The 27,974-nt window shown below is 39.0% G+C and overlaps 1 protein-coding gene across 1 annotated transcript; it reads right to left on the minus strand.

Moving 5' to 3' along the window:
• Positions 1-1,302: 1,302 nt before the first annotated feature.
• Positions 1,303-27,135, minus strand: PDK3 (pyruvate dehydrogenase kinase, isozyme 3). Its single transcript, XM_009078142.1, has 10 exons — positions 27,000-27,135; positions 23,733-23,804; positions 18,138-18,322; positions 16,033-16,122; positions 11,463-11,540; positions 9,346-9,422; positions 8,163-8,264; positions 7,446-7,556; positions 4,066-4,179; positions 1,303-3,034 (listed from the first exon to the last, which is right to left on the minus strand). Exons 1-10 carry the CDS (start codon positions 27,107-27,109, stop codon positions 2,891-2,893), a joined length of 1,083 nt encoding a protein of 360 aa, XP_009076390.1. The 5' UTR covers positions 27,110-27,135; the 3' UTR covers positions 1,303-2,890.
• Between the last annotated feature and the right edge of the window lie 839 nt (positions 27,136-27,974).

A 27,974-nucleotide genomic window follows, 5' to 3' on the forward strand; every position in this document is an offset into this window, starting at 1 on the left:
TGGAAAAGGATCAGTACCTGTAGGTTAACCAGCCACATCACAACCCACCCACACTCATCTTCCAGGCACAGCCATTGAAAAACTCACTCCTAATCCAAGGGCTGCTGTTTCCTAAAAGTTTTCAGACTAACACCCCTATGTAGAAACATGGCATGAGGACATGAGTGAAGGACAATTCATGGCACACCTGGGATAGCCACTAAAGCACAGGCTGCCTGGACAAGGCTGGAGAGCAGAAAAGGTGCTTCTCGCTCACATTCACCATAATGCCCACAAACAGACCTTGGGAAATGGGAAGAAAATGCATTCCTTGTTCAACCTTCCTGCTTTGAGGTGTTTGTACATGCTTGGGGTTCTTGGAAACGGCATTTCAGGGGAGCTCAGCCCTGAAAGCCACCCAGCTGGTTCTGTGAATCCAGAACTGACATCACTCATACACCACAACATTCTCCATGGTATCTTCAGCTTTCATCCAGGGTTTCCATGGTTTACATTCCACGGCTTCCAGTCACTTCATGAAAACAAGCTCAGTATGCCTGCAGTCCTCCCTTTTCTTTCTGTTCCCTCTCCTCTTCACGTATAAGGAGACAAGTCAAAAAGGAACATCAGGTCAGGATTTACTACTTCAAAATACAGTTTCTAACAAAAGCTGAAACTCAAGTTTCTTATGCAAACTATCTTATTCCTTGGAATGTTTTAGGTAATGTTCTAGGAAAAACTGACCACACAACTGGGAAAATAGTAGTTTCATCACAAATTTCTATTTTTAAACAAGCTCTGCTCTGCAATTACTAGAAAACATAGACAACCTGAAATAATTAAAGAACAGTTAGAAGTTATGGGTGAGGCCAGAAGTTAAATGACACAATTTTAGTAGATGTGACTTCCAACTGGTGTTTCAGTCAAACTATTACCCTGATTTCACCCCAGCAGTGTATCTCTATTGCTTGAATAGCAATCTGCCTTCTCTGCAGCAGCACCTGCAGCCCTGGGAAATTATTGCTCTGGAGGCCACACGTGTTACACCCTCACTGTGCCCTGGAAAGCTCCCCTGGCCAGTTTGGGCACAGGACAGCCCCACAGGCAGAGGGGGCTCAGGGGCAGCACTGCCCAGCTGACAGGGCACAGAGCCTTCAGCTGCTGCCCTTGGTGTGCACAGCCAAGCACCTGGTGCACAGTGCAGGGAGGCTCACGGCACCTCCAGCCCTGCCAGCTCATCACCTACTCACACACAGCCCTGGGTCTGACTGCAGCAGGTAAGACTTGGTGTTTGCAAGGCAAGGACTGCCAGCTCTTCAGAAATGGGGCTCTGTGGACTTTATTGCTCAAAGCACTTTATAATCCTTCAATGAAACGTGCTATCAAGTGCAAAGTACTATCCTTAGGTCAGACTAAGATTTATTTTTTTTAAAAATACCTCGGAATTTCTCAGCATTTCCCTGTTTACCTAATAAATCAGTTCTTTATAAAAATAAATATTGGGAGGACAAAAGGGACAGTTCCTCCACAATTTTAGTAAACAAGTTTCATTTTTCCATGCTAAAATCTCTAATATCTTTCAAAAAAATATCAAAACATCTAAGAGAAACTGAGGGTGCATCAGAGCCACTTACAACTCATCTACTTTATTGCAACGGCTGGGGTGTCACCAGAGCTTCTGAATTTCACAGGTTCTTTTGAAAGGCCATAGTATCAGAAACAGCATTTGGCAAAGACTTTGGGGAGAACAATTTCCTAATAGCCAGCAATAACCCTTACAATGAATTCAAGGGGAAAATACTTGGATGTTTTTCTCTTCTTCCTTAAAATTGGGTACCAGCCACATTTTGTCCTTCCCATTTCTAAGGTATTTCCAGTTTCATGTATTTAGAGCAATGACACTTTCCAAAAGCTGGTGTACAACATCTTTATATACACTACAATTCCAGATGACCAGACTATAGTCAGACATTGAATGTATAAACAACTTTGCAAACTATTTACAGGTTTTCAACTAATCAGGTTTCAAGCAACCAACACTCTTAAGGCAAATTTATTTGTATGACTGGCTGTGTGGCCTCTCAGCATTGCTCTCCCCTCCCCAATTCCCCTAAAAGGATAAGCAAATAGGAAACTGAATTACCCCCTGCCCCTGTATTGAGAGAATTTCTTGTATGGAGAGATGATCTAACTACTTAGGAGCTTTCCTCAAAACAAGAAAACATGGACAGAAATGCATTCCTGTGTCTGAGTGTCAAGAACATCATTAAGGTGCATACCAAGCAGTGGAAGTCCAATGTCTTATAAGAGCAGAACTTTTGTATGCACTTGACAAATGGATTTGGGAACTTGGGGAAACCATCAGTTTAAAGCTGCACAACCCTTTTTAGAACTATGCATTTATAAGCTCCTTAGATATAAGATCTGAAGAGCTCAAAGGGAATTTCTCTTAGAGGTGACACTGTGCAATACAAAATGCTGCCAACAGTGGATTTTCAAAGCATAGATTTAACTACATTAGAATTTTTCTCTTATACCATATTGCTGTGCAAGATACTATTCACCATTTTAAGGGATTCTGCACATCTTGCCAATGCTTACGTTGGAATAAAAATTGGCCACTTCAAATAGTTTCTTCTTGTTACAATATTGTACACCTAAGTGCAATCATAGTGCAATCCCTTTTGTCAACTAAGCATATTCTGGTGAAGTAGACAGGATTCACAAACCAAACGTGCTTAGTGCCTTCCTTTAAGTCCCAATCATCACTTTGTTCTTAGCATTATTCAATGCCCTCATTAGGTCTTTGTTTGGAAGTAATTAGCTACTGTAGTTTGAAGGATTTTGGAACAAAGCAGAGACTTTATACTGAATGCAGAGGTCATCTCCAACAGAGACAAAAGGTGGCAAATTATCGATTAGCTTTATATTTAGAGGCATCCCTGGGTTCACTGCTGGGATTGCTCCAGTCATCTGCTTCAGGTGTGGTCTTGTAGTGTCGCCATGCTGATTTATTAAAAACGGGAAGTCTTTCAAATGATTCACTTGAAAGGGCCTATGGGAAAACAAAAGCAATGGTTAGATACCAGGAGATCAACAAGAGCAAGGTGATATTCTGGGGAGTTCTACAGCTACAACTTCTGTATCAAACAAGTGTCACAATTATCCCAGAGTGACATGTCATAGCACTACTTTCAAAATACTTCAGCTGTGACTAATAGGTCTAGTCAGAGTCAAAGTTAAAATAAAATAGTAGCATTTAAAATATTTCCCTTCTTTCCAGGGAGTGGTGTCTACAGAGATAGGAAGAAAAAAGTTTTGGTCAAAAACATTTTAGGGAGATTTGTCACTGACACTGAGCAGACAACCACTACCTAAACATTTCACTTCCCCAGCAAACTCAGACTGTCAGCATGCTGATGTGTGAGGGCTGATCTGGTTCAGTCCATTGCCATGCCTTGTTCCTCTGAGAAAAGCCATACCTTTTTCCTCCACATACAAAATAAAACCATCGGGATCAAACCCATCAGAAACAGAGGTCAGCACAGGATTCCAGAACTCACTACACAGAGCAAGGCACAGTGACAATGCTAAGTCAATGACTTGCACATGAGCTTTATGCTAGTCTTTAAATTCCCTGATGAAATTCACTGAGTTATGTTTCAGCCTTTAGCCCCTAAACAGTCTGGGATCTCCCAAAAAATGACAACAGGATCAATAGGGTCTCTTGCATCAGGAACTGCACAGAATAAAACAGGAGCTGCTCAAAAGTCTTCTCAGTTCTATTGCGCCAAAACTTAGAACCAAAAAGCATTGACTGAAATTATTTCTTATCACACAGTTCCTGGAAAATTCACCACTTAAAATATGCAACAATCCAACATGGGACTGGAAAAAAAAAAAATCAAAGCAAACTAACTAGTATTAGTGTTAGGTTAAAATATATAACCTTAGGTTTTAGGATTCTGTGTAATTGGTATAGATAAAGTAGCAAAACCAAATTTGAGAGCAAGCTGAAGAGTGAAAAGTGCCTGCTACACACAACCTGCAGTGCATTACTAGTCTGTAAAAGGGTTAAATTCATACCTTCAAATAAATTACAGCATCTGAACCAACGCCTTCCATCGAGTAGAGTTTAAGGTCACCTTGAAAGTACCTCGCGTACAGGCGAGAAATTGGCAATCCATAGCCAAACCCAGCCTACAAACACAACAACAAGGAAAAACGTGATGAGAAGTGTGAAAAACACAACAGATCACTGCATTAATTTATAAAACAGAAGATACAAATCTCATATTCATGTATCGAGCTTTCCTTTATTACTCAGACTACACTACGAGTCGATATTCAGCCTTTGGAGGAATCTCCCTTTTTCCTACGCATTATTTTTTAGCTTTCAAATAGAACACAGAAAAGTATCAGTCCTTTGCTAGAACTACCTTGTCCATTTTGCATTTTCTCTAGAAGGCAGGTAGGTGTAGCATACTGAAGTTATGAAAGCCTCCAAGCCTCTCTCACTGCAGTCAGGGAGGAAGATTTTGCTCTACACACTGACTCTTTTAGGTGACTGGGTATGTGCTGAGAGTCACAGTGGTTGGTTATCCACCTGAACCCTCCCTGAATTTTTCAGGACATATACAAGGATATACAAGGCAATGGAGTAATACAACTTTTCCATAAGGATGGACTACAAGAATTAGACACCTGAAGTTTTCAGAGAAAATTCATTCCACTATAATATGTCTACATATTGTCAGGAACCTAAAACCTGCTAGGATCTGGATGCTGCCATGGCAACAAGGTTTCTCAGCAGCTTTTAAACATTTGCAATGACAGTGAGAGAGAATTTTTCCCCAATCCACAGAAAGATACCTCTATTCCACTGCCCAAGTCCATGAATGTTTCATAGACTAGACAAGGGGATAAGCTATAACAAGGGGAAGGAGTGTCAGAACAGAAAAATGTGTCTCTTTACACTGCACTGCATTTTAGTTGAGAATATTATCTAAGTCAAGAATGACACAGGCACAGACCTGCCTACCTTCTGGAGCACCATAATTTGTAAGTAGTTTGATCTTTGGCACTAAGCAGTAAAGAAACTTCTGTATGGACTTTGAAGAAGATTTATGTGGAACCTTGCTGATGAAGGATTTTTATTTCTGACACACAAAGTACAGCATAATTGTTTTGTAACTGGATCAAGGCTGCAACACATAACATGTCAAACTTCAATGCTAAGTCCTTGTTCCTGTCAGTGGAAAGATATACCACAGACTCACTCACAGATGAAAAACAAGAGCTTAACAGCTCTTCTCAGCATTCAGTCATGAACAGGCATTGGTCAGACTCACAGGGCAAAAGCTACCAGGTTCACAAGAGGAGAGATCCTTTGTGGGTCTGACTACAGTGACATAGAGACTGGAAAGAAAAACAAGGCCTGGAAATGGGATACAGGAGAAGAATGCCAAGTATAAATGCCTCAGAATCAAAGTAAGCAATCCTGAAGATGAGGAAATAAACACGGGAATGCATTGCTAAAGATGCATTGAAAAAAAAAAAAAAGAATAGTGTCAATCCTAAAATGAACACATTTTACAATCAGAGCTACAAAGGAAGAGACATTTTAATAGTGAATACAACTGGTAATCAAGGTATAAGTTTATCATGAGAACAAGTTTCAGGAAATCCTTGTAGGCTGATACAGTAAATTGCTGATCAGAAGTGAGACAGAACGAAGGCAGATGATGAATCAAGGGAAATTCTACCATTTGTGACATAAAGAAAAAAGCTTATATTTGAATTAAGGCCTGTTCCCTATCATTCATCACATTCAAGAAGATTTTCTGTGAAAAAAGCAGAAGTTTGAAACACATTACTAAGATGTAGGATTACTAATCCTCACAGGTAGGACCTGTGAGGATTAGTATCACATAAGGCACATACAGAACTGCGTTTCACACCAAACACGGTGCCAAACGCTGCTGAAAGCGATGCAGCACTTACGTGCCACAATGGTACCAACTTGGACCAAGACTCTACCATAAAGACTTTCTGCTCATAATCTAAAAGGAAATTTATTATCTCTGAACCACTCTGAACTGATTGCACCCTCAGTTTACTGTTAAATACTTTATATCCAAAAATAGTCAGATAGGCAAGAGGAGAAAAGGAAACAGCCTCAAGCTGTGCCAGGGAGGCTCAGGTTGGACTTCAGGAAGAATTTCCTCACTGAAAGGAAGTCAAGCATTGGAAGCACTTGCCAAGCATTGGAATGGGCTACCCAGAGAAGTGCTGAAGTCACCAGCCCTGGAAGTGTTCAGGAAGCTACTGGACATGGCACTTAGTGCTGTGGTTTAATTCATGTGGTGGTGGTGTCAAAGGTTGGACACGATGACCCTGGAGGTCTTTTCCAACATTAATGATTCTATGGTTCTATACTCTGTGCCGTATTTTATTATCTGCCTGAAGACACTTCAGGCACAGAAGTATCAGCAGGGGGGGAAAAAAAATAAATCACTTCAGCACATGGTAGATGAGAATGCTCCTAAGCAGGGAAAGGAAATTTCTCAAAGAGTCAGCTTCTTAACATGCTTAATGAGAAAGGATTGCTCAGAAGCAATAGAGGACAAAGATGAGAAGAGGCATCAATACAGTATCTGTATTAATCCATTAATCCATGTTTTGAAAGCCAGTCAAATGGAACAGCAGCGAGATCATTTTTATCACGATGAGTCAATATGCAATTCAATAAAACAATTTAGAAACAGTATTTTAATCATAATTTTTTACAAAATCATGCTTGCTAAAAGACTCTACACATTCAACATTGAAATAATTTCCTGCCTAGGAGAAACTACAGGGAACTATTTTTCTGTTTGAAATCTGGCCCTGACAAACCTCAGGAGGGAGTATCACATGAGATACTTCAACTAAATGAGACTATACCAAAAGTATTCATATCGTATGCAGGTTTGGGAAAATTTCAAGTGTGTTTTCACATTCCATAACTTACATTAAAATGATTTTCTGCTTCAATACAGGCTGTCCATTGCCAGGAGGTGTTTCTCAAGTGTTGCCATTCTGACAGTGTGGCTCACCTTTTCAATACACTTATTATAGGAAACTTAGATAAACAGTAATTTACACACCAAAGAGGAGCTCATTAGGTTAGTGCTATGTTACTGAGAAGGTGAATAAAGATCCTGATCACTAACCTGTGAAAATACTGTGCTTATGCAGACATGTTTGTTTCCAAGAATGCAATGTCAAGAAAAAGAAAAGTAATTTTCTGTTCCACAGACTCAGTGATGATAACAGAACCCATTTTCTCCTGTTTTACCTGTATAGACTTGCTAATTATAAATGATTTCTTCAATGGAAAAACTAATCCAGTAGATTGCAGTGAAGGGAAATGTAAAACCAGAGTAGTGCAGAAGGACATTCAAATACACATTGCAATTGCTTACCAAAGGCACAGCTCTTGAGGGCTCCAGACTAGGCCTGGGTGCTGTTGAGTACATGTAGTTAAACAATCTGTCTATTTTTCTTAAAGGTACACCTCCACCGTGATCACTTATCTAAGGGATGAAAATTTAAGAGTTGTAAACACTGGGAAAAAAAAAACCCACAAAAACTCAAGCGGTGTTATCTAAATTACTTTAGAAATACTAAAGGAGCAGCTAAGAACTTTGGGGCTGTCTGGTTTGGAGCAAAGGAGGCTGAGGGGCAACATCATTGCTCTCTACAGCTTCCCGGGGAGGGGAAGTGGAGAGGGAGGGGCTGATCTCTTCTCCCTGGGATCCAGTGATGGGATACAAAAGAATGGTTCAAAGCTGCATCATCAGGGCAGGTTTAGACTGGACTTAAGGAAGCATTTCTTTACTAAGAGGGTGACCAAACACTGGAACAGGCTTGCTGGGGAGGTGGTGGATGTCCCAAGACTGTCACTGACCAAGAGGCATTTGGACAATGCTCTTAACAACAATATGCTTTAACTTTTGGTCACCCTGGGGTGGTCAGGCTGTTGGACTAGATGTTCTCTGTAGGTCCTTCCCAACTGAAAATATTCTTTTCTAATGAATATGAAGCAAGTGATACAATAATTAATTTGCCTTTTCAAATTACAGTCATACTATTCTGAACCTAGAAGGTTTGTAAGGTGCATATTATTTTTAGGCATTTACCTTAATAGATAGATCTTCTTTCCCCAAAGTGACTAAGGTTTTGATCGATGGATAGGCTTCCGTCTTACCTTCATGCAATTCCACTGTAGCTCTCATTGAATTCTGAAGACAAAAGAGAAAAGTCTCTTTGATGGTAACTTAACCACATAGTACTTTTTCTGATAACTTAGAACTTGCATTTATTTTGCTGAATCTACATACTTTATCCTACATTTGTACATACAACAGAACAGGCTGCATGTAACAAATCCAGGAAGTGCTGTCCAGTCAATGAATTGTCCAGTTAAATTTTCACATTAGCACCCTGTTAAACATAACTTTTATCTGTTTGATACAGTCAGAAAACAGAAAGCAAGAGAGTATTTTCTGTGTGAAATCAAGTAATTATATCCAAGGGATGACAACATCCTTGACCTCCACTTTACAGAACACCAACAGTGATGCTCACCACAAACAGCAAGCTTGGATTTTCACAGCCTGGGTGACATAATTTTTAAGTTACAATCTATCAATCTGATTTTATATTTTAAGAGTTTCCACTGTCAGCCCCTCACTCCTTACAGCTACAACTTACTGGTTTCATACTGTTTCATGACTTGTAACAAAAGATACTGATGTGTGGTATACAAATTCTCACCTGATCCGCTCTAGAATTAATGTTACAAATGAGAAAACAGGAGAAGATCTAAATGAATATGTGTGACAAGTGTTAGAAATCAAATCCCCAAAAAATTATTGAGGAAAAGTTTCTCTCTGACCAAATACATTTTTCCCTTCAATTTCTAGTGTTCAATTGCACCATCTAGAGACCTCCTATCTTCTTTCAAACCATGTAACAATTCTCACATGTTCCACTTTCACTGCTGTTCCAATTATTCAGAAACACAAATAAAACCAAAGATTGTCATTTACACTATTCAAGGACACGTGGGCTGTTTTCACAGTAAAGATACTGATCCTAACCAGTCCTCAAATATGCAATAAAGAGGGAAACTCATGAAAATTGCAAGGTTGTGAATATTTCATCAGTGCAAAAACAGACTATCATGAGTAGTTTAAAGATAATCAGCTGCAAAAGCACAAAAGAAGTGGGAAAACACAGACTCTAAGTACACAAGGGCATAAGAGAGGGTTAACAAGTAATATAACAAAATCCTTCAAAATATTAACAAGCACAACCTACCTTGAATAATTCAAATAACATATGAAACAAATGAGAAGGTACATAGACTACTTGAATAGGCTTGTTTGGAGCTTTAGCTGAAAAAAAAAGAAAAAAGTCAAATTATATTTTTCAAAACAGTATTTTCTAGCATTGCTGTTTACAGGAATTACATGAACCTGTAGGCAAAGACAAGTATGTGAGCATGTTCTAACCTTCCCAGTGCAAAATCAGTTCCACAAAGTAAAAACAAATTTCAGTTAATATATTTTAATGATGATTTTCAAAGGGATCTATGTCAGCAGACTTTGTTTAGATATGGAACTGCACTAAGCAGTGGCTGGTTTCACACTGACAATGTATGTTAACCAACAGAGCTTTCCCACTTAAGTGGGAAACTTGCACATGCTCACACACTATTTAAGCATAATATCTGCTGCACAAAGAGATTCTAAAACTAAAAAAATTTCACTGTTTAAATATCCTAAAGACAACTATATATTTTCCCTTAATCAAAACACAGAATGTGAGCATAAAAGTTTTCAAAATATACTTCAACCAGTATCACATCTTTCATGTTCCAAGCCATCACTGCTGTCCTGCTGTGTTTGGGCCCAGCTCTGAACACCAGTGCTGTCTGATTTGGCAGGAGGTAATACACCTGCACTGAACACATTCCAGGACAGTTTTGCTGCTGAAGATGCAAATCATCCCTGAACATTCAGCTATCTACTGGCATTAAATTATACAGCCACAGCTTGTCAGACTCAGCAGCAGTTCAGACTGAAGCCAAGTCTCTGTCTGCTTCATAAATTGCAGAAGATACAAACAAGCACACAATGTGACTGGAGTCAACTCCATCCCGTTTGGCACTGAGGACTGATAATACCAGTAATTATTTTAATAGACATGGTAGTGAAAACTTGTAGAAAAAGGAGAAGACCAAAGCAACGCTCTGCATAATTAGTTGCATAATTATTTTGTGATGGTAATTTTGTCAGTCCATACTCCAATTCTTTTACATATCACCAAAACCAAGGCAGACTGATTCACACTTCTTTGAGGCACACAGTACAGACAGAAAACAAATTATTGTCACTCTTGTAAGGTAATTTGCAAAGTCACTTTCCTCATGTTGATAACAGTTTAAAGGAAACAAGTAATTCTTAATTCACTTATTCAGGTCCAGCAGCTTGTTTTCTCTACCGTCGGATCTTTTTACTTAGGCCTTCAATAAATTTTGCATTGACTCCTCTGCTGCAGCACTCTGTACTTTTACCTCTAAAATGACTCAGTTTTGGAGAGAGGAAGGCTAAGGCCTTTGGTTTTGGGAGAGATGGGTGGCAATGCATCATTGTTGGCAATATTACTTTGTGAAAAGAAATATTTCTACAATACTAAATAGTACTTTGAACACTCTCCATTTGGAGTGCTACCTATTTCTGAGAATTTTGCAATTCTTCTGCTGAAGTTTGGAAGCATCTTAATCTTATGTTTGGCAGCTGTCCAAAATTTGGGAAAGAATCACTCAAGAAAATTTGATTTTTTAACTTCAAAACAAGCTACCTTTTGTCAAAGGAAATGAACACAAAGCAGTCAGCATGCTGACCAGGTCTGTCTCATCAGTTTTGTATCAGCCAATTTTCATCTTCGCAATCAACTTGTAACAGATGTGAGAAGTTTATGATAGGATTTAAAGTAAAATGTAAATGTTTAGAGTAAATTGTAAACATAATTCTAATTTTGCCATCATACACAGAAGAGCTCACCACGGGTGCAGAGAATGCCAGTGGAATTTACCAGTTTGTAAGCACACTTGAGAATGAAAGAGGTTTCAGTTCTATCAGAAGATTAGGTAGAAGGCAGGCGTGTTTCCTTCCCAGTTATGAGGATTCTTGACCATTCTAGTTTGTAATAGTTAATTTGGCAGATAAAACTCTGCATTAAGCATGAAGAAGTACATATCATGATGACAAACTATAATTCAGGTGCCCATGTAGACAAATTAGAAGAAGAAAAGTAACTGCATACAGGACAGAGTTCAAATTATAACTTACAGTTAATTAACAAAACTAGAAACCAGAGATGTTAGAAATGCATTTTCCTTCATACATCACTTAAATTAATTCCATAATTACCATTGAATTCTTCAACTTCCAGATCAGGTGCCACTGTGTAGTACTGTTCACACAACATCTTAGCTGTTTCATAAGCATCTGCAAAACAACAGAACAAACACCAATTCATCAATATCTTCCAGAGACAACTAGCAACATCCATCCTGTCTGTGAAAAACTACAGGCAGAACACACATTCTGGGAACGAGAGTGCAGCTAGTATCCAATCTAATCCCTTTTGCTCTCTGTGCTTGGAGCCCATTTGTCAAGAAAGGGCAAGTTCTATTTAAAGCTCTACAAACAAAAGCACAGTACTGGAGAGAAGCTGTTTTTCATCTTTATGTGAGGCTTGAAAATCAGAAGGCTATAATCTTAGGTTGACCATAATACCTACTTATTTGTCATTTCTCAGTCACAATTTAATGCTTGTTCTTTCCATCTCAGATAAAAAAGGATGACACTGCAACCATAAATTTAGTTTTTCCACACACAGTACTGTTTACAATACTTAATTTTCAAGGTCTTTGGGGGGGAAAACTAGAATCTGTAAGATTCTTCATTCTTTCCTACCAAACCAAAAAGAAGTCCCCCCAAAATAGCTCCCCATAAGCCAAATCAGGCTTCATGTACTGTCAAAGTACAGCAAGAAAGTTTGTCACCTTTTATTACTAGTGGTGTCCCCCAGAGTTCAATACTGGGCCCAGTATTGTTTAACTCATTCATCAAATGACTTGGATGAAGGGATAAGTAAGTTCTCTGAAGAAACAAAGCTGGAAGGAGTGGCCAATACCCCAGAGTGCTGTGCAGCCCTTCAGAAGCACCTCAACAGGTTGGAGACACGGGCAGAGAACAGTCTGATATTCAACAAGGGCAAATGCAGAGTCCTGCCCCTGGGGAGGAATAACCCCAGGCACCAGTACAGGCTGGGGGCTGACCTGCTGGGAAGCACCTCTGGAGAGAAGGACCTGGGGGTCCTGGTGGACAACATGAGCCAGCAGTGTGCCCTTGGGGCCAAGAAAGCCAATGAAATCCTGGGCTGCATTAGGAAGAACATTGCCAGCAGGTCAAGGGAGATAATCCTGCCCCTTTACTCATCCCTAGCGAGGTGCATCTGTTGTACTGTACCCAGTTCTGGGCTCCTCAGTACGAGGAGACATGGAGCAGCTCGAGTGGGTCTGCCATAGGGCTACAAGGATGACTAAGGGACTTGAGCACCTCACTTACAAGGAAAGGATGAGGGAGTTGGGCCTGTTCGGCCTCCAGAAGATACGACTGAGAGGAGACCTCATTGATGTCTGTAAGTATCTGAAGGGAAGGCGTCAGGAGGATGGAGCCAGGCTCTTCTTGGTGGTGCTGAGCAATAGGGCAAGAGGCAATGTGCAGAAACAAATGCACAGAAGTTCCACCTGAACATGAACAAGAACTGCTTCACTGTATGGGTGTCCACACACCAGAACAGATTGCCCAGAGAGGCTGAGGGATCTCTCTCCCTGGAGAGATTCAAGAACCATCTGGACATAATCCTGAGCCGTGTGCTCTAGGATGGCTCTGCTTGAGCAGGGAGGTTGGACCAGATGACCCACTGTGCTCCCTCCCAGCCTTACCCATTCTGTGATTCTGCATTTGAAAGATTCCTTGGCAGTTCAAAATATTCACTCGCATCTCATTTGCAAAGCTATTTTAGAAACAAGCAGCAAGTGTTATAGCTAAAGAGAAAACAAACTCAAATATGTTCCAACTAAATTGCTTAATTTACCTTAATGAAAGTGGCTTCCTCAAGTGCAGGCTAAGAGCAAGCACCTACACAGATTGGCTACACAGATTGGCAGTGCAGCAGACAAAGAGAATATGTAACAACTGCATTTGACCTCCCCCTACATATACCTTCTTCCTCCTGTCCAAAATGACACTACACTACAAAAGCAAAGTCACTGTCAAGACTCTGAGCTATGTGACAAGCACAAAAAAGTAAAATCACTAGTCCCCAAAAAGGGCTTGTTACCCATAACTGTCCCCCACTTCAAAATGTTTACAGAAATAATCTGTAATGTGCCCTGTTATCCAAAAAATAAAATTCCCTCAGTTGCTCTGATGGGAGCAAGGCTGAACACACCACAAGCAGCTGACACAAATGCTGCATGAAGTCTAATAAAATGGAGTTAATAAACACTGCAAATGTTCTTGATCAAGTCCCAGGAATGTCTCACAAAATCAGCTATACAGAAAGAATCTTTCGTATCAAGATTGTCAGCTCCAAAGACTTTCTAAAAGGGTTCTGTTGTTAAGACAGTAAAACGTGTTCTGGTAAAAAGATCAAGCCCCCATTTAATACCCAGGCTGTACAGGGAACCTCAGCCTGGGATGTGCATAGCTTAGGAAAAAAAAGATGGAGGAATATCTACACTTACATGATATTCTAAGATCACCTCAGAACTTTGTATGACCTTGGCAGTAATCCTGTGCTCTAGAAAACAAAGGTGTAAGAAGCACAGCCACCAGAAATTGAAGATAGCAACATAGCTACCATGACAGTAAGGCCATCTATGTGGAAAAAGGAACACGTTAGCACATTTCAAAGAGTTTCCATGTGATGGAATTGAAAACTGGATATGGATCCAGCAGAAAGGAGTTAGATTCTTACTGCAGAGAAAGCTTCAAAGCCTCTAAAAAGCAGATCAGTAACTGTGTGGGAATAAACCAAAAGCCCTCAATACACAGACGTGGAGCAGACACAGCCACTAGGCAAACCTTCAGAGAACAAAGAGGCTCTAAATAAATCCATTTAGCATCCCTAAATTTAATGTAGAACTCTTACCCATTTTCAAGAAGTAGCCACCTTTGAGATGAACAGGAAGGGACTGTCACTTAAAATCCAGTAAAATATCCAGCCCTGAGCAAACCTGGTTCAAACAGTGAGTGCAGTCTTACATTCCTCACCTTCCTCTGATAGCCAGCTCCTTGGCAGAGTCCTAGGACCGTAAAAGGGACTGCAAAGTGCAAAGCATGCTTCATGTGGTGGATGGAAGTTAAGTGGCAACAAGAGTGAAGGATATATTGAGACATCTAAAAATCCCAGCTCTGTGAACAAGCCTGAATTTGCTGTCAGCTCTTTGCAGGACAGTCAGTGAGAGAGAAACCCACTTCAGGCAGCACAGACAACACCTGGTGTGGCTGCTTGAAGCAAGAAATGGCTGTTTAAATAATTTCTTCAATGTTTGAAGGACATACACAGTTTGTAGCTACCACATACAGTGCCGAAATCAACATTTTAACTGACAAATAGCTCAGAATGCTGCCTGTGAACCAGCACACAGAAGGTAAATTAACCCCTCCACCAATTCTGTAAGGAAAGGGCCTCAATCACCTTGACTCTAGGCAGGCTCTGTCTTTAAGGACATTTTGTTTCTTTGAAAGGCAACACTGGACACTGTTTACCATGCCCTTATGTTGTTAGTGTTGTGTAAGATCTATTTTAGCTCCTTGATTGAAAACTGGACTTAGCACCTTCTGACACACTGCATTCCTCTGTCCAAAACAGCAGCTATGAACTTGATGATTAAAATTGATTCAAATATTGCTATTAGAAGGAAAATCTATATAAACAATATGACTGTAACATACACAATGCTGATGCCAAAGTGGAGTAAGGTCAATCAAAGGAAAATAAAACAGCTGAAGAAGGCCACATCAGGAGCCAAAAAGAGCTAGAAGGAGGTGTAAAAGAGCTGTAAAAAGCATTACAAAACAAGCTATCCTGCAGGTCAAAGCCTGACAAGAAAGGTTTTCCTCTTACTTCACCAAAGGCTTAGAGAAAGTGAAGGAAAAGAAACATTCTTCCCCACCCTGCAGCTGGCACAAACAGGACAGAGGGTGGAATTCTCCTCTACGGCAAGAACTGTTTGTAGATAGATATGCCCAGAGTGTGAATCTTCCATAAACAAGTTCTTGAAGCAGACAGTATTGCCTCACACCTGCTTACTAACATTCTGAAGCATATGAACATGCACAACATTAAGTAAACAGGATTTCCAATGTGACTGTGTCAAATCATTCAAGTACAACCACCACATCCACGTCCTCTGTGCAGTGGTATGATCACACAAGAGTAACGGGGAGGTTCACTGAAATATCTGTACACCTGAGAACATTTTACTGAAAGACCTAACTAAACAATTTTGTTTGGAAATTTCACTTTCTCTCAACTTTCTCTAACACCAGCACCAGACACAAAAGCAATAAATGAGAACCTGCTTCTAAGTATTTCAGGGAAGCAAACATCTAAAGTTTAACAAAACACTTAAGACACTTCCTCTGATATTTAAAAGGACAGATTAAAGCTATTAAACCACCAAATTGTTTACTTAGTTCTGTTAATATACCAAAAGTTTCTCCATTCTCAATAATGAAGACATTAGAAAGCCTCAATAAGCCCATGGCTTTATTGTGAGCAACTGCACAACTTCCATTTTTTCTTTTTATTTTATTAAATGAATTTGTATCACCTTCAGTCTCTTGTATTTCATCAACATATTTGTGCATATTCTAAGTTGGGGGTGGGGGTCAGTCAACAAAAATATTAATTTCATCTTACCTTTTACCACCTCTGCCACATTACAATTAGGATCAATACTTCCAATATGTTTGGGATGAGCAGGATTAATATCTCCACCAAAAAGAAGTGCTAAAGGAAAAAGAAATGGCTGTAAATTGTCTGTTACACTTGAAGCAGCCCAGAAAGTTTAAATCTAATGGTATCTGAGACTTACTGGATAGTACACCATTTTGTAAAAAGATACTCTAGCAAATTGCCAGAATCCTTGTTTGAGACTATTTAAAACACAAATAGCGATGTGGGAGGGTTAAGGTGAAAACCTACATTTCAAGTGGACCATTAAAAATTAGATAAAATGTAAAATGCTTCATTCATACCATTACATCAGGACAGAAGCACTGACAACAATGAAAATATCACAGTATAAGGGACTGAGGCACTGTACAACAGCATTAAAAGCCTTTTACACTCACCTAAGCTGCAATTTCACAGCTGGCACAGAGGTCTCACTCACTCAACTTTCTCCTTGACTCCTGGGAGTCAGGGAGAAAGTGTAGGAGCAGTTGCTCTCCACTACCTCTTAGCACAAGTGTCTGGCACTCACCAGACTTTTTGCTGAGAATTTAGCTCTCGAAGTAGTAGAAAGACTTTACACTTTATTTCAGGAGTGATTTTCTGCTATTTTAGCAAGTTAGTCAGCTCTGATATGAAACAGGTGCAGCATGAGGTGAGCAAAAGAGTGGATCTGTGAGCTTCTTTCCCCTCCCAGTCACAGCAGGGTAACACACTATGCCTTGTAGAACAGTGCTGCAACAAACAGTGCCAGCAATGTAGGAAACAGGAATGTGTTTCTGCATTCTGCTTTCCAATTGCCATTTTCTTCAGTGCTTCAAGATTAATATTTGCCATCACGGATGGATCACTAACATTGCTAACATAGAGGAACTGTACAAGGTTAACTGAACTTTAAGCATCTACAAGTGGTTTTAAGTTTCAACCAGTTAAATAAGAGGGTCCATAGGAAAAGCTAGTTCTGTTCAATTAAGTAAGTTTAATATTTTAGAACTAGTGCAAATTATGCTAGCACTCTGCCTGAGAATTCTGTTAGGGTAATGTTTTTCTTATTGCCAGAACTTTTCTATGAGAGACTTTTACCTTGGTTTTGTGTCTGCCCAGGTACAAGTTTAGAATGAGATGCACATTTATCTTACTTTGTATGCTTTGCCACATTCAAGTTATTTGTACACACAGAGCAAGACATCTGTTAGTCACAGAAAAGGTCACTGGGGAGACACACAACTTGTAGTGAAACACCTTATACTACAGTCCTCCAGCATCAGCATTATCTGTAGCATACAACAATTTCTAAGGGCTCATAAAAGCAGAATACTGAGCAGAGAATGAAGCTCTAGAGCTAAAAGGCACTAAAAGAGACCACAGGACTGTCCTTAACTTTATACAGATCACTTTCTGCATGGTTGCACATACTGGTTAATAGGAGCTGTGCAAGTAACTCCTTTCACTCTGTAACATGAATATAAAAAAAATAAGTTTATTAGTAACAACAAATGAAACAGAACCTAATGACAAAGGACAACTAACTCCAGCATTTACCCATAAATAGGAAACAGGAAGACAAGGGGTATAATTTAAAACTGAAGTTAGAAATACTCAACCTCTTTAGAAGGCAAGAAAGTCTAGATAACTTGCTGGAAAAAAACAACAGTTTAAATACAGGTCACGCATAACCAATTCAAAATTTATGGTATCTTTGCATTTCATTATGAATTAAATATCAGCTCTGCAAACTATGTTGAAAGATTTGTGTGCAGAAAGATAGAGCTGCTCTACTGCTGCCTAGAAGTACTTCACAAGTACTACACAAGCTGTCTCTGCCAACAAGACTAAACAGTGACAGCCAAGCTGACAAAGACTGACAGCTCTAAAAGTGAGTGTTTGGGGTTCATTTCTCATCACTGTGAAGTACCAAATTAACCAGTTGCCAGTATATCTTTTACCATCATTAGCACAGAATATTAAGAATTAGTCATGAGTAAGAAAAAAAACCAAACAACAAAGCTATAGCTTCAGCTTTATAAGCAGTAACTAATGAGTTTTCAAAGAAGAGAAAGGCAGTTACTTACTGTGTTGGTTAATAAGCATACGGAAAGAGATGCGGTTGGTGTAGAATCTATCTAGAAAGTACTGGATGTTACTGCTAACGAATGGATCAAAGCCATATTTTTCCTTGTATTCAATCACCCCTTGAGCCATGGTTGGAACCACATCATTGTGTCTGTTCCTGACTTTAATTAAAACATCTAAAAAGCTAGAAGAAACAAAATCAGAAACAGATTGTTAAAAGTATAATTAAACTCAACCTCTTCTGTTTTCAACTCCCCACAGCATAACCCATTTTATCTGTTTACTATCCCTCCCTCAACAAGTTATTAGAGGCAGAAGACATAAGTATAGCAGTACCTAAACAAGACTAAATAAAGAAAAGCATTTGGTTAACCTCTCACTCACAAGATCTGTGAAGCATTTAGGGCCTCAAATTAAGTGATTCCTCCCCCAAGCATTCCTTTAAATTAAATCAAATCTTCCTTCACCATTAATGGAGAACAAAAGATTTTCTTTCACTGCAGACATATGCACTATGGAAACTGTCATTCCCTGCACCTTCTGACAACAGCTGGGAGATTGGAAAGGAAACTCGGGAAAAACAACCCAACTGCCCTTCATAAGTTCCTGAGAAAAATTTGGGTTTAAATCCCAACACCTCAACCCATACGATGAACCGTGAATGCATTTCCTTCACCAGGAATCTGTTCTGCCAAGTGTGACTCAGGACAGGTGTGTGACTCCTGCTCAGTTTCCTTTCACACCGCTGGATGGCAGAGCACACAGCCGAGCTCTGACTGCTCTGCTCCCTGGGAGCCCAGCAACTTTGAGGATAACACTTCCACTGCGTTTAACACGCACTACATGGAAACAGCTTGGAGGATTTTTGTTTCCCCTGCCAAGGCAGCTCAACATCTATGACCTTCAAAGTGCTCATCATTTTTTTCCCCACATGCAAACTCGTACATACTTGAAATATCAATTATTAATAGCTTGCTAAAGCCGAGACGTGGAAAGTCAGTATTACTCAACTCTGTTACATTTTCTAATATTAAATTAACATCCCCATGATTACATGATATTGTTTACAAGAGCATTCACGGTGAAATGCATCTTTCAAGAGAAAGCACAGCTGGGATACCCATTCAGCTCTGCCTTTAGCTGCAATTCTACAGATCCTTTTTTCAAAAAACATCAACAGCAAAACATTCTTGGTAGATTTATAATGAACCCTGAAAAGAAATGTATTAATTATTTTTAGCAAAAGTAGAATATACACCAGCTAAGGAAAAAAATCATAGAAATCATTGAAAAGTCATCTAGCACAATCCTCCTGCCATTAGCATGGGAAAGAACAAAGACCACCAAAAATAAAACAGACTAACCATTAGTCACCACACTTAAACCAGATGCTTTCTTCCCTTTCAGAAGCACTCAGCCAAGGCAATCATTTGACACTACACCACACCTTTCTTAGCAAGTGATACACCTTGAAAATTATTTCTCCCACTCTACATGGCCAGTTGCAAAGGAATCTAGGATTCATTTTCCATAGTTTTTTCATCATCCTCAGTCTAACCACCAGTTTTTGCCTGAATGTTAACAAACAGTTCAGCAGTCTTTCAACACTATTCTGTTGCACAGAAAAGGGGAAGTTCTAACTGCCTCATTTCCCAAGCTAAATACGATCACAGTACACAATGACTGCTTTCTTTCTTATTGATCTTGCTGACTGGACAGCTTAAAAATCTTTTAATGCTTAGAAGTTACAGACTTTTTATATTTATTAAGTCTTGATGGTGTGTGATCTATTACTACTGAGACCTGATGTGAGTTTTAGGGACTGGTGCCTGGCTATACTCATGCTGCTTCTCTGTTTCTGACCAACAAACTAAGAGCAGAGCTGAAAGCAACACTTACAACCACATCTGAAAGATAACTGACAACACTCTACTAACTGCTATTTGCTCTGCTATTTGTTTTCAAATACCTTCACTATCCACAATATACACAACATGATGCCACAAGGGCAAATTGTACACTGACATCCCAGTGCCGAAGTGCTCAAATGCAGAGCATGCCAAAGGGCTTGGAGGTTTATCTGCCACAGATCAGCAAATCATAGCTGAAGCTTAGTCAGCAAATATGCATGATAAAGGGATCAATTATTGCAGTGATATGGCAAACCTCCCATTCCATCTCCAAAGATAAGCAAGTTCACCCAAGTGCTTCCAAAACGCAGATGCTTTTAAAGGACCAAACACAAGCACATAGGCACATTTCTAAGGAGAAGGGCAGAAGTCAGAACACGTTTTCTTAACGTTAAGCTCATTCCTTACAATCCCTCTACCATTCCTGAAAGACACAAAGCTTTTACTGTACTCAAACTGTGGGAAACCATATCAAGGAATTTTTCAAATGCTCCTGGGATTAGCTGAGAACACTCCAGAAATGCTAGGGAAATTTTATTTTGCAATTACTTCCGTTCACAATTCTGTGTATTTTCAAAACCACAATAAGTAAATAATGTAATTGGTTTGACTAATGAGAAATTATTAATATGAAGCTATTTTAGTCAAGTGAGCTTCAGTGGCTTCTGTATTAACAGAAGAAAATTTAAGGTGTTAACACAGCTGTTAAATAAATGAAGCCTATAGACTTCTGAAAAGATGATTAATGAATGTCACAACACAAGTTATTCTTTAGCTGCCTAATGACAGTATATATTATTCTGTTTTCATCTATCATTGTGCAAGAAAAGAAGCATAAAAAAGTCAATATAAAGACAAAGGGAATTTTTGCTATGTCTCTTATGGATAATATTATCTGCAAGATGAAAAACATGGAAGTGATGAGTTAAAAAAAGTTCCAGTTAAAATGGAACAGACATGCAATGAGGTTTTTTTTATTAGATGCTCTTTTTTAAAGCAGTGCTAGCTGGCAGCTGAGTATCACCAGAAAAGCAGGCAAAAGTTCACACTCTGGAAGATTTCTCAACTAGAAAGCACAACTACTTTCCAAGCCCAAAACTAACTGAAGGAGCAGTTCACATTATTTGAAAGCAACTAAGTGGCACCTTCTTAATCACATCCATTCCAATATTTGTTCAAAATGCTAACAGAATCTATTTTAATTGCAGTGCTGCAGAAAGCAAAGCTACTTGTTTACTAACTTTGTGGTGCGTTATCTCTACACCTACTGGCAGCTTACAGCTTTGCCATCCCTCAGCTCCAGGACACTGCCCCACACACCCTCCCATGTGAGTGCCATGAAGGGAAAAAACAGCAAAGAAACTCAGGAGTGCAGAGGCTGCAGTGAGTGTTCTCGGAGAGCACATGTGAACAGCATGTGTTACAAACCCTTCAGTTCCTGAAAAACAACTTCCACCACTGTGTTTACCCAGATGCATACTGACATGTCAGGAAACTTCCAACACTTCTGCCAGCTTAGACCCTTCACCAAGCGTGGACACCTTATCTTAGCACTCCTATCACACTGATGGAACTGTGGAAAAACTTCCACTTGACTTCTCTACAGCCTGAGGGAAGATATTTGTGTTATCAAAAATGGCAAAGTAACCTACTGTTTGGCCCATGCCCACACTACTGCTGGTGACAGTACTGTGGTGATGTTGCAGTAAGTGTTTGTAAGGTCTGCTAAGCATCAGAATGTAACAAAGAAACTGAAGCACCTCTGAACCTCTATCTCAGAAACACAGGCAAAAAAATCCCTTTAATGGACTTTGTTCAGCATTCATAAAAAGGCAACATTCATGAACATACATACAAGACAGTTTGCAAAGAATATTAAAAAACTGCTCATTATGTCTCACTATCCAGTGAAATGGCACAGCCTTCAGAAAGTTAGAACAGCTGACATGCCAAGGGCAGGAAAGTAAATCTGACTTTCTAATCTTAGGTGGCCTATCCAATACTGTCAAAAGAATAAATCTGCTCTTTAATCGGATAATGTGTCTTTCATCTCTCTTCACAGGCCAAATTCAGTCAGCTCACAGTGTCAAAGTCCATAGCTGGACTTTACCTCAATAGGTGGCAATAAATTCCAAGCATCCTTATTGTATGTACTTAATTACACAGAATACAATAATTGCAAGATTTCAAAGCTTTTAACAAACAGTTCTACTGAATGAGTAAATATTTGGTTCATTATCAAATATTTATTCTATCACACCAATATAGAGCATCACAAACAGTATTCCCAGTTGTCATGAAACAGTATCAAGAATGCCATATCCATATGGTGGAATCAGATAATTCATGTGGTGATTACAAACTCTAAAAATAGATCCCCAAGAGAAGTAACAACTCAACCACCTTTATAAATATATATTGCAATCTACCTTGAACCTCTAAAGTCCATAGAAAGCAAAAATTCAGTTACCTAAATACAAAACACCTAAGATGGTTCCAGAAGCTACACCACCACTTAGCCTCCACCACTGCCAGGCTTGTTTAGATGCCTAGGACAGTTTATGCCATCTCAAAGGGCAACAGACACCTAAGTTTTGGTAACTTAATCCCACTCAAAGGAAAGACTGCTGACAATCTAGTCATCAACAAAAATTCTTGTGCCACCAGCAAACAGGCTGCAAATATACCATCACAAAATGTAACAGCTAGAGGCAGTCAAAAAGTTCATCTAATTTACCCAGCACAGAACAAGCATGCCTACACCACCACTGAAGGCTATCTAGGATATCTAGCTTTTAAAATGGGATACTCCACAGCACAGGCCATGTCTTGCCCAAACAGAGCAAGATGTTTTATGAAACACTTTCCATAAAGCACAGCTTGATCAGGCAAGATTTCCACACCTTAAAAGGAATTCAAGTTTAAAAGACAAACTACCCTAAGACACAAAAGGAACAAAAAACCTGCCAGAAATAGTACCCTGACACAAAGCTGACTGCTATACAGTACCAGGCAACCACAGACCTTTGTGTTGGGTGTGTTTTGGTTGTTTTGTTTTTAAGCCTCTGATGCATATGTTGCACCTGTTCTTCTCACATATGGAGCTCTTTTCTGTTTTATGTATACACATTTCAAGGAGATACTCTAATGACAATTTTAGTATGATTTTGTGGATTAAGAAAATTGGCTAAACCTCCTTTTCTCCTCAAGTAATGTTATTCAATGAGATAGGTGAAGACCAATAATTGAAGTGCATTAAAAAGGCTTTTAGATTAAAAAAAAAAGACCGGTACACTGAATGCTTTCAAACTGAAAAAAATCAAACTATTAATGTGTTAATATACATTATACACAACAGAATAGTAAGCTCAATGTATACTAAAATGACATTTTAGTCATAAATATTCAATAAACAACCATAGTCTCACATCCATGTTGTCTTCTCAAAACAACATTGGAAGAAGCATTTCATGCCATTTCTTAAACTACCAAACTGCATAAATGCAAAATGTGTTGTTCAGATGCACTTAGATTCCTCCATTCTGCTCCAGATTACAATTTTGGCTTTTGCAGTACAAATTCTACCTTACAAATAAGATCTCTGTTATCCTATAGTACAAAACCACTTGACATTTCAGACAGATTATTTAAAAATTAACTGTAATAAGAAAGCAAATTACTCACTCGTCCAGAACATGAGGATCCTCAGGACTTTTATTTTCATACTCTAAAAGCTCAAGGAAACTCTGCATGTACCTGAAATAAGCAAAAATTATAAAGGAAGAGTTAAAATACTGAAACCTAAATTACTTTTGAATTTCTTTAATCTTAAGACTACGATGTCACCTGAAAAAACAGGAGCATAATACACGGTTCTCTGCAAAAGCAAAAATGAAGTGGGATACTGCAAAAAGGAAAAGAAAGCAACTACAATATATAATATTGAGCTAAAAACTATTACTTCTCACCTTACAGTCCACAATCCAGGAAAATTGCTATATAAATCAAGCTGAGGTTAACAGGAACAAAACCCCTCCACAGGTAGGTCTGTAATTTTAGGTACTTAGTTTGTCCCTGGATCTTGATTTTTCTGCTCATCCAGTTTGAACAGAGGTTAGTTTGTTTCCATTATAAGGTTTTATTGTAACTATTTTCCCTCATCACATCACATTAGTGATCATATCCTTTATTACACAGTTCTGCCACATGTTCAAGATCCTACCTGCAGTGTGCTTTAGCCAGAGTGTCCTCTCAAAGCTGGGCCCACTTCTAGGAACTAGGAAGTTGCCCATTAATTTTGAAAAGCTGAAACTAAGGTACTGATCCCAACCATGCTGACTTTTATCTGTCTGTTCTTTGGAATCACTGCAGGTCACAGCCAGAACATACTAACTGTGTTACTGTCTTGATTCACTATATTCCTTCCCTTGCTACTCATAGAAAAGATACACATAAACCAAGTTATAGACTCGAACTGGGACAGAGCTATTGTTTTACCTTTGCACAGACTGAAATTCAAAACTATTATTTTGGGTTTGTTCACAGCTCACTCTCTGGGTAAGAGCAGCTTCATTCAGAAAAGCAGAGCTGAGCAGCACAGTGTTGCCTATGATCAGGCTAAGGAACCCAGAAAAACCCTAACAGTGCACCTTTTCCTGAGAGCAATCAAGCAATCAGTTGTAAAATCTGTCAGGCAGCGAAGCGCGGCCAAGGCGTGTGGTACAGGGAGCAAAGTGCCTCCAGCAGGGCCGGGAAGATGGATTAGAGCACTGAGAGAACAGAGCTTGCCTGCAGCAGGAGATATTCTCCGAAGTGACAAAATGAGGTTGCTTCCCAAGGGAACAGGCTGGTCAGAGGACTGATGGGAACAGATCCATGCTGTACTGCAGGCAGGGTTAATCTGCTTTCTTATTCCACCAAACCTAAGTTCCATCTATTTACAGAGCCACCTTACTCTAATTTCAAAGCTTAATAAAACCTACTTTAAAGATCAGGAGTTTTCGTATTTTTTTTGGCATGTTGACATTAAGGAATAGATTGGGAACCCAAATTTTAAAGCTCCAGCTAATTTGGAGTCTCACCAAAAGCTCATAAAAACACAAGACTTCCAGTACAAGGTGGTAGCAGACATCAATCAAAAATGTTCTCATGATTACATCAATTACTGAAAATTAGCAAATAAACATATTGAAGTAAATAATGCATGAGATGTCTTTGTTGGGGCAAATGTACATCAGACTTTTGTTTGCAGATTAATAAATTGCCAAGCACAGCAAAAACAAAAGATCATGACATCTGATCTGAAAAAAAATACTTTCTTCAAGTATGTTTGAAGTGCATCAAGAAAAGGTTTTTTTCATTTTACAAGTTCACAAAACAGCTGAACAGCTAAATTTACATTTATTTATTCTGCTGCATAAAATTCAGAAATCTGTCTCTAGGTATGTCTAAACTTCAGGTTAAGAAGCTATAAATATGTATCAAAACCTGCTATCAGCATAGCTGCATAATATTCAAGGTCATTCACACTGAAGTTAACAAAACTGTTTTGTTTTGGTTTTTTTAGAAGCTAAATTTAGAAGTAAATTTTGCCCAACTTTCATCACCAGGACTTACATACTACAGGCAAATGTTTAATAAAGCAATAAAAAACATCTGAACAGAAAAATAAGAAATAAGCTCTTTAAAGTCCACATCACTAATCAGGAAAAAAACATGCTACAATTACTTTTATTTCTGACATAAGACTACAAAAATATCCTTACATAAACTCAGTGAAGATATTCCTTTCCACAAAAACTGTTAGTTAACTCTAGATCAATATCAGAAGAACATTAAAGAAAACATTTTGATTTCCAACTTCCACCTCCAGCTTGGATGTTCATTTCAACTTCTTTATCTTCTTCGCATTAAAGTCTGATATTTAAGCCCATTTAACAGATTGGTCTACACTACTGGTTGACAGCTGTGATGGTGCAAATCACATTAGCAAATATACTTGATACCAGGAGTTTTGGGTTGGGGTTGGAGGGTGTTTCATTTTTTTTCCTTTTAATTATAGTATCTTATTGTGACCATAAAAGTCAGCCCATGAGTCCTCAAAACTTTAAAGCAAAAATTCTGAAGGGGGCATTTACCACAAAAACACCCACACAGTTCCTTTGCCAGAAGTGATCCAGACGTTGCTTGGCTGTGTTAGCAGGGCATATGCCACAGCACAGACATTAGGACTAGTAGAATTATGCTGTAGAGTGGCTACAGAAAAACATATTTCCTTTTCTTCATTCACTTATCTGTCCACGTTTCACTGAAGACAGCTTCACAAGTCATCAAGATTAGAAAAGCCTTTAAGGCCTGCACATTATCCACTCTTTTCTATTTGGTATAACAACTTCTGGTGACAACAGACAGATGATACAAACCCTCAAACCTTTAAGCTGCCACTTAGCCACAGAGTGATTTTTATTGTGTAGCTCCACAGCATTTACACTTATTTGAAGCACTTAATCGCTAGGTTTGAAGTGGTCGTCAAGACAGCTGGTACTGCCTTTCATAGACAAACATATTTAAACCAAAGTACACAATATCACATACCCTAATTTGTATTTTCCAAGTCTGAAGCTGGATAAATATGAAACCCAACCCAGCAGTCAATGTACAGTCAGCATGGAAGCTCTTGGCTCAAGGGCTACGACTGAATTTAACAGAAGCCTATGGCATTAGCTGCTGTGGCAGCTGTTCACAGAGGGAAGTTTGTTGTATACTGCAAATATATTTTTACATAAATCCTTTGGATCAAGTGATCGAAATTTCATTTGACAAGACATAGACATTATAAACAATTCAAGGCAGAGAACTGACTGATTCAGGACAATCCAATCTAAGTTGCAAGTAGAGCGACACATACAGTGTTAATTTCACAATAATTTTTCAATTCACTTTTAAACTTACCAACTCTGCACTAGCCCAACTGAAGGCCTGTTAAGTAAGTTATCAGGCAGCAAATTGACTTCCCTCATGGTGTTGGCTAGTCGCACAGGAAGCTCTTTCCGCAGAAACATGTATGAAGTCTTCTCGCAGGCATTGTCACGACCTGTGAGAGGGAAGGAAAAGAAAACAGATGTCCATTGCAGCACATCAAATTTTAGACTTCCCAGTGTTAGGGTTAAAAAAAAAAAACAAATAACAAACCACTTGTGAAAATAAATACAGTTTTAAAACCATTTCAGTACCTACCTTCACTTCCCTCTCACTCCCAACACGTGTTAAACTTTTACCTTCCTAGAGCTTAACCCCTTTGTCTGACATTCTTCCTCATTTCACACCATCTCATCTTCTCTCCTATAAATAACAATCTCTTTTCTTAGAAATAAAATTTATCAAACATTTGATACAGCTGGAAATAAGACCCCAAAACACTAGCTTTTATCAGTGTAAGTTTTATACTGAAGTGAGCTTTTAAAAGGCGAATGCTGCACACAGAATGGAAGGTAAGGAGTGAAAACTAAGGGACAAGACAGTGCTACAGTAATTGGCTGATGTTTCATATAAGTTCTTCAAACTTACTAAGTACTTCAACATTTCAGCAGCACCTAGAGAGACCAGCAAAGGCCATCATCCCTCCTAGGACTACAAGTGCTCACTAACAATCTAGAAGGAAAGTGCATGTTGATCACCACATTCCCATTTGGAAAAACCACAGCTGAGATTATCTTGGACTTTCACTTTTAAAACAGATCTTTATCCCGCACAGTATTTGGAAAATAAAACATACATATATATATATATATATCTAAAAATCCAAAACCCACAAACAAAACAGTCAGAAAGCAAATAAATGGATCCACCAAAGTCAGGTGAAGCAACCCTACACACACCAAGAGACTGACATGACAAGAGCAACCTTAAGCTAAACTAGTTACCAAA

The sequence above is a fragment of the Acanthisitta chloris genome, unplaced genomic scaffold, assembly GCF_000695815.1.
Source record: "Acanthisitta chloris isolate BGI_N310 unplaced genomic scaffold, ASM69581v1 scaffold33987, whole genome shotgun sequence".
Taxonomy (NCBI): domain Eukaryota; kingdom Metazoa; phylum Chordata; class Aves; order Passeriformes; family Acanthisittidae; genus Acanthisitta; species Acanthisitta chloris.

Excerpts from the sequence above, each read along its gene's own strand:
- PDK3 (XM_009078142.1), bottom strand. The coding sequence starts at position 27,109 with ATGTTTCTGCGGAAAGAGCTTCCTGTGCGACTAGCCAACACCATGAGG. Across the intron at positions 4,180-7,445 it reads CCTCAAGAGCTGTGCCTTTG|GCTGGGTTTGGCTATGGATT; the intron begins GTAAGCAATTGC and ends TTGTGTTTGTAG. Across the intron at positions 3,035-4,065 it reads ATGCTGTAATTTATTTGAAG|GCCCTTTCAAGTGAATCATT; the intron begins GTATGAATTTAA and ends GTTTTCCCATAG.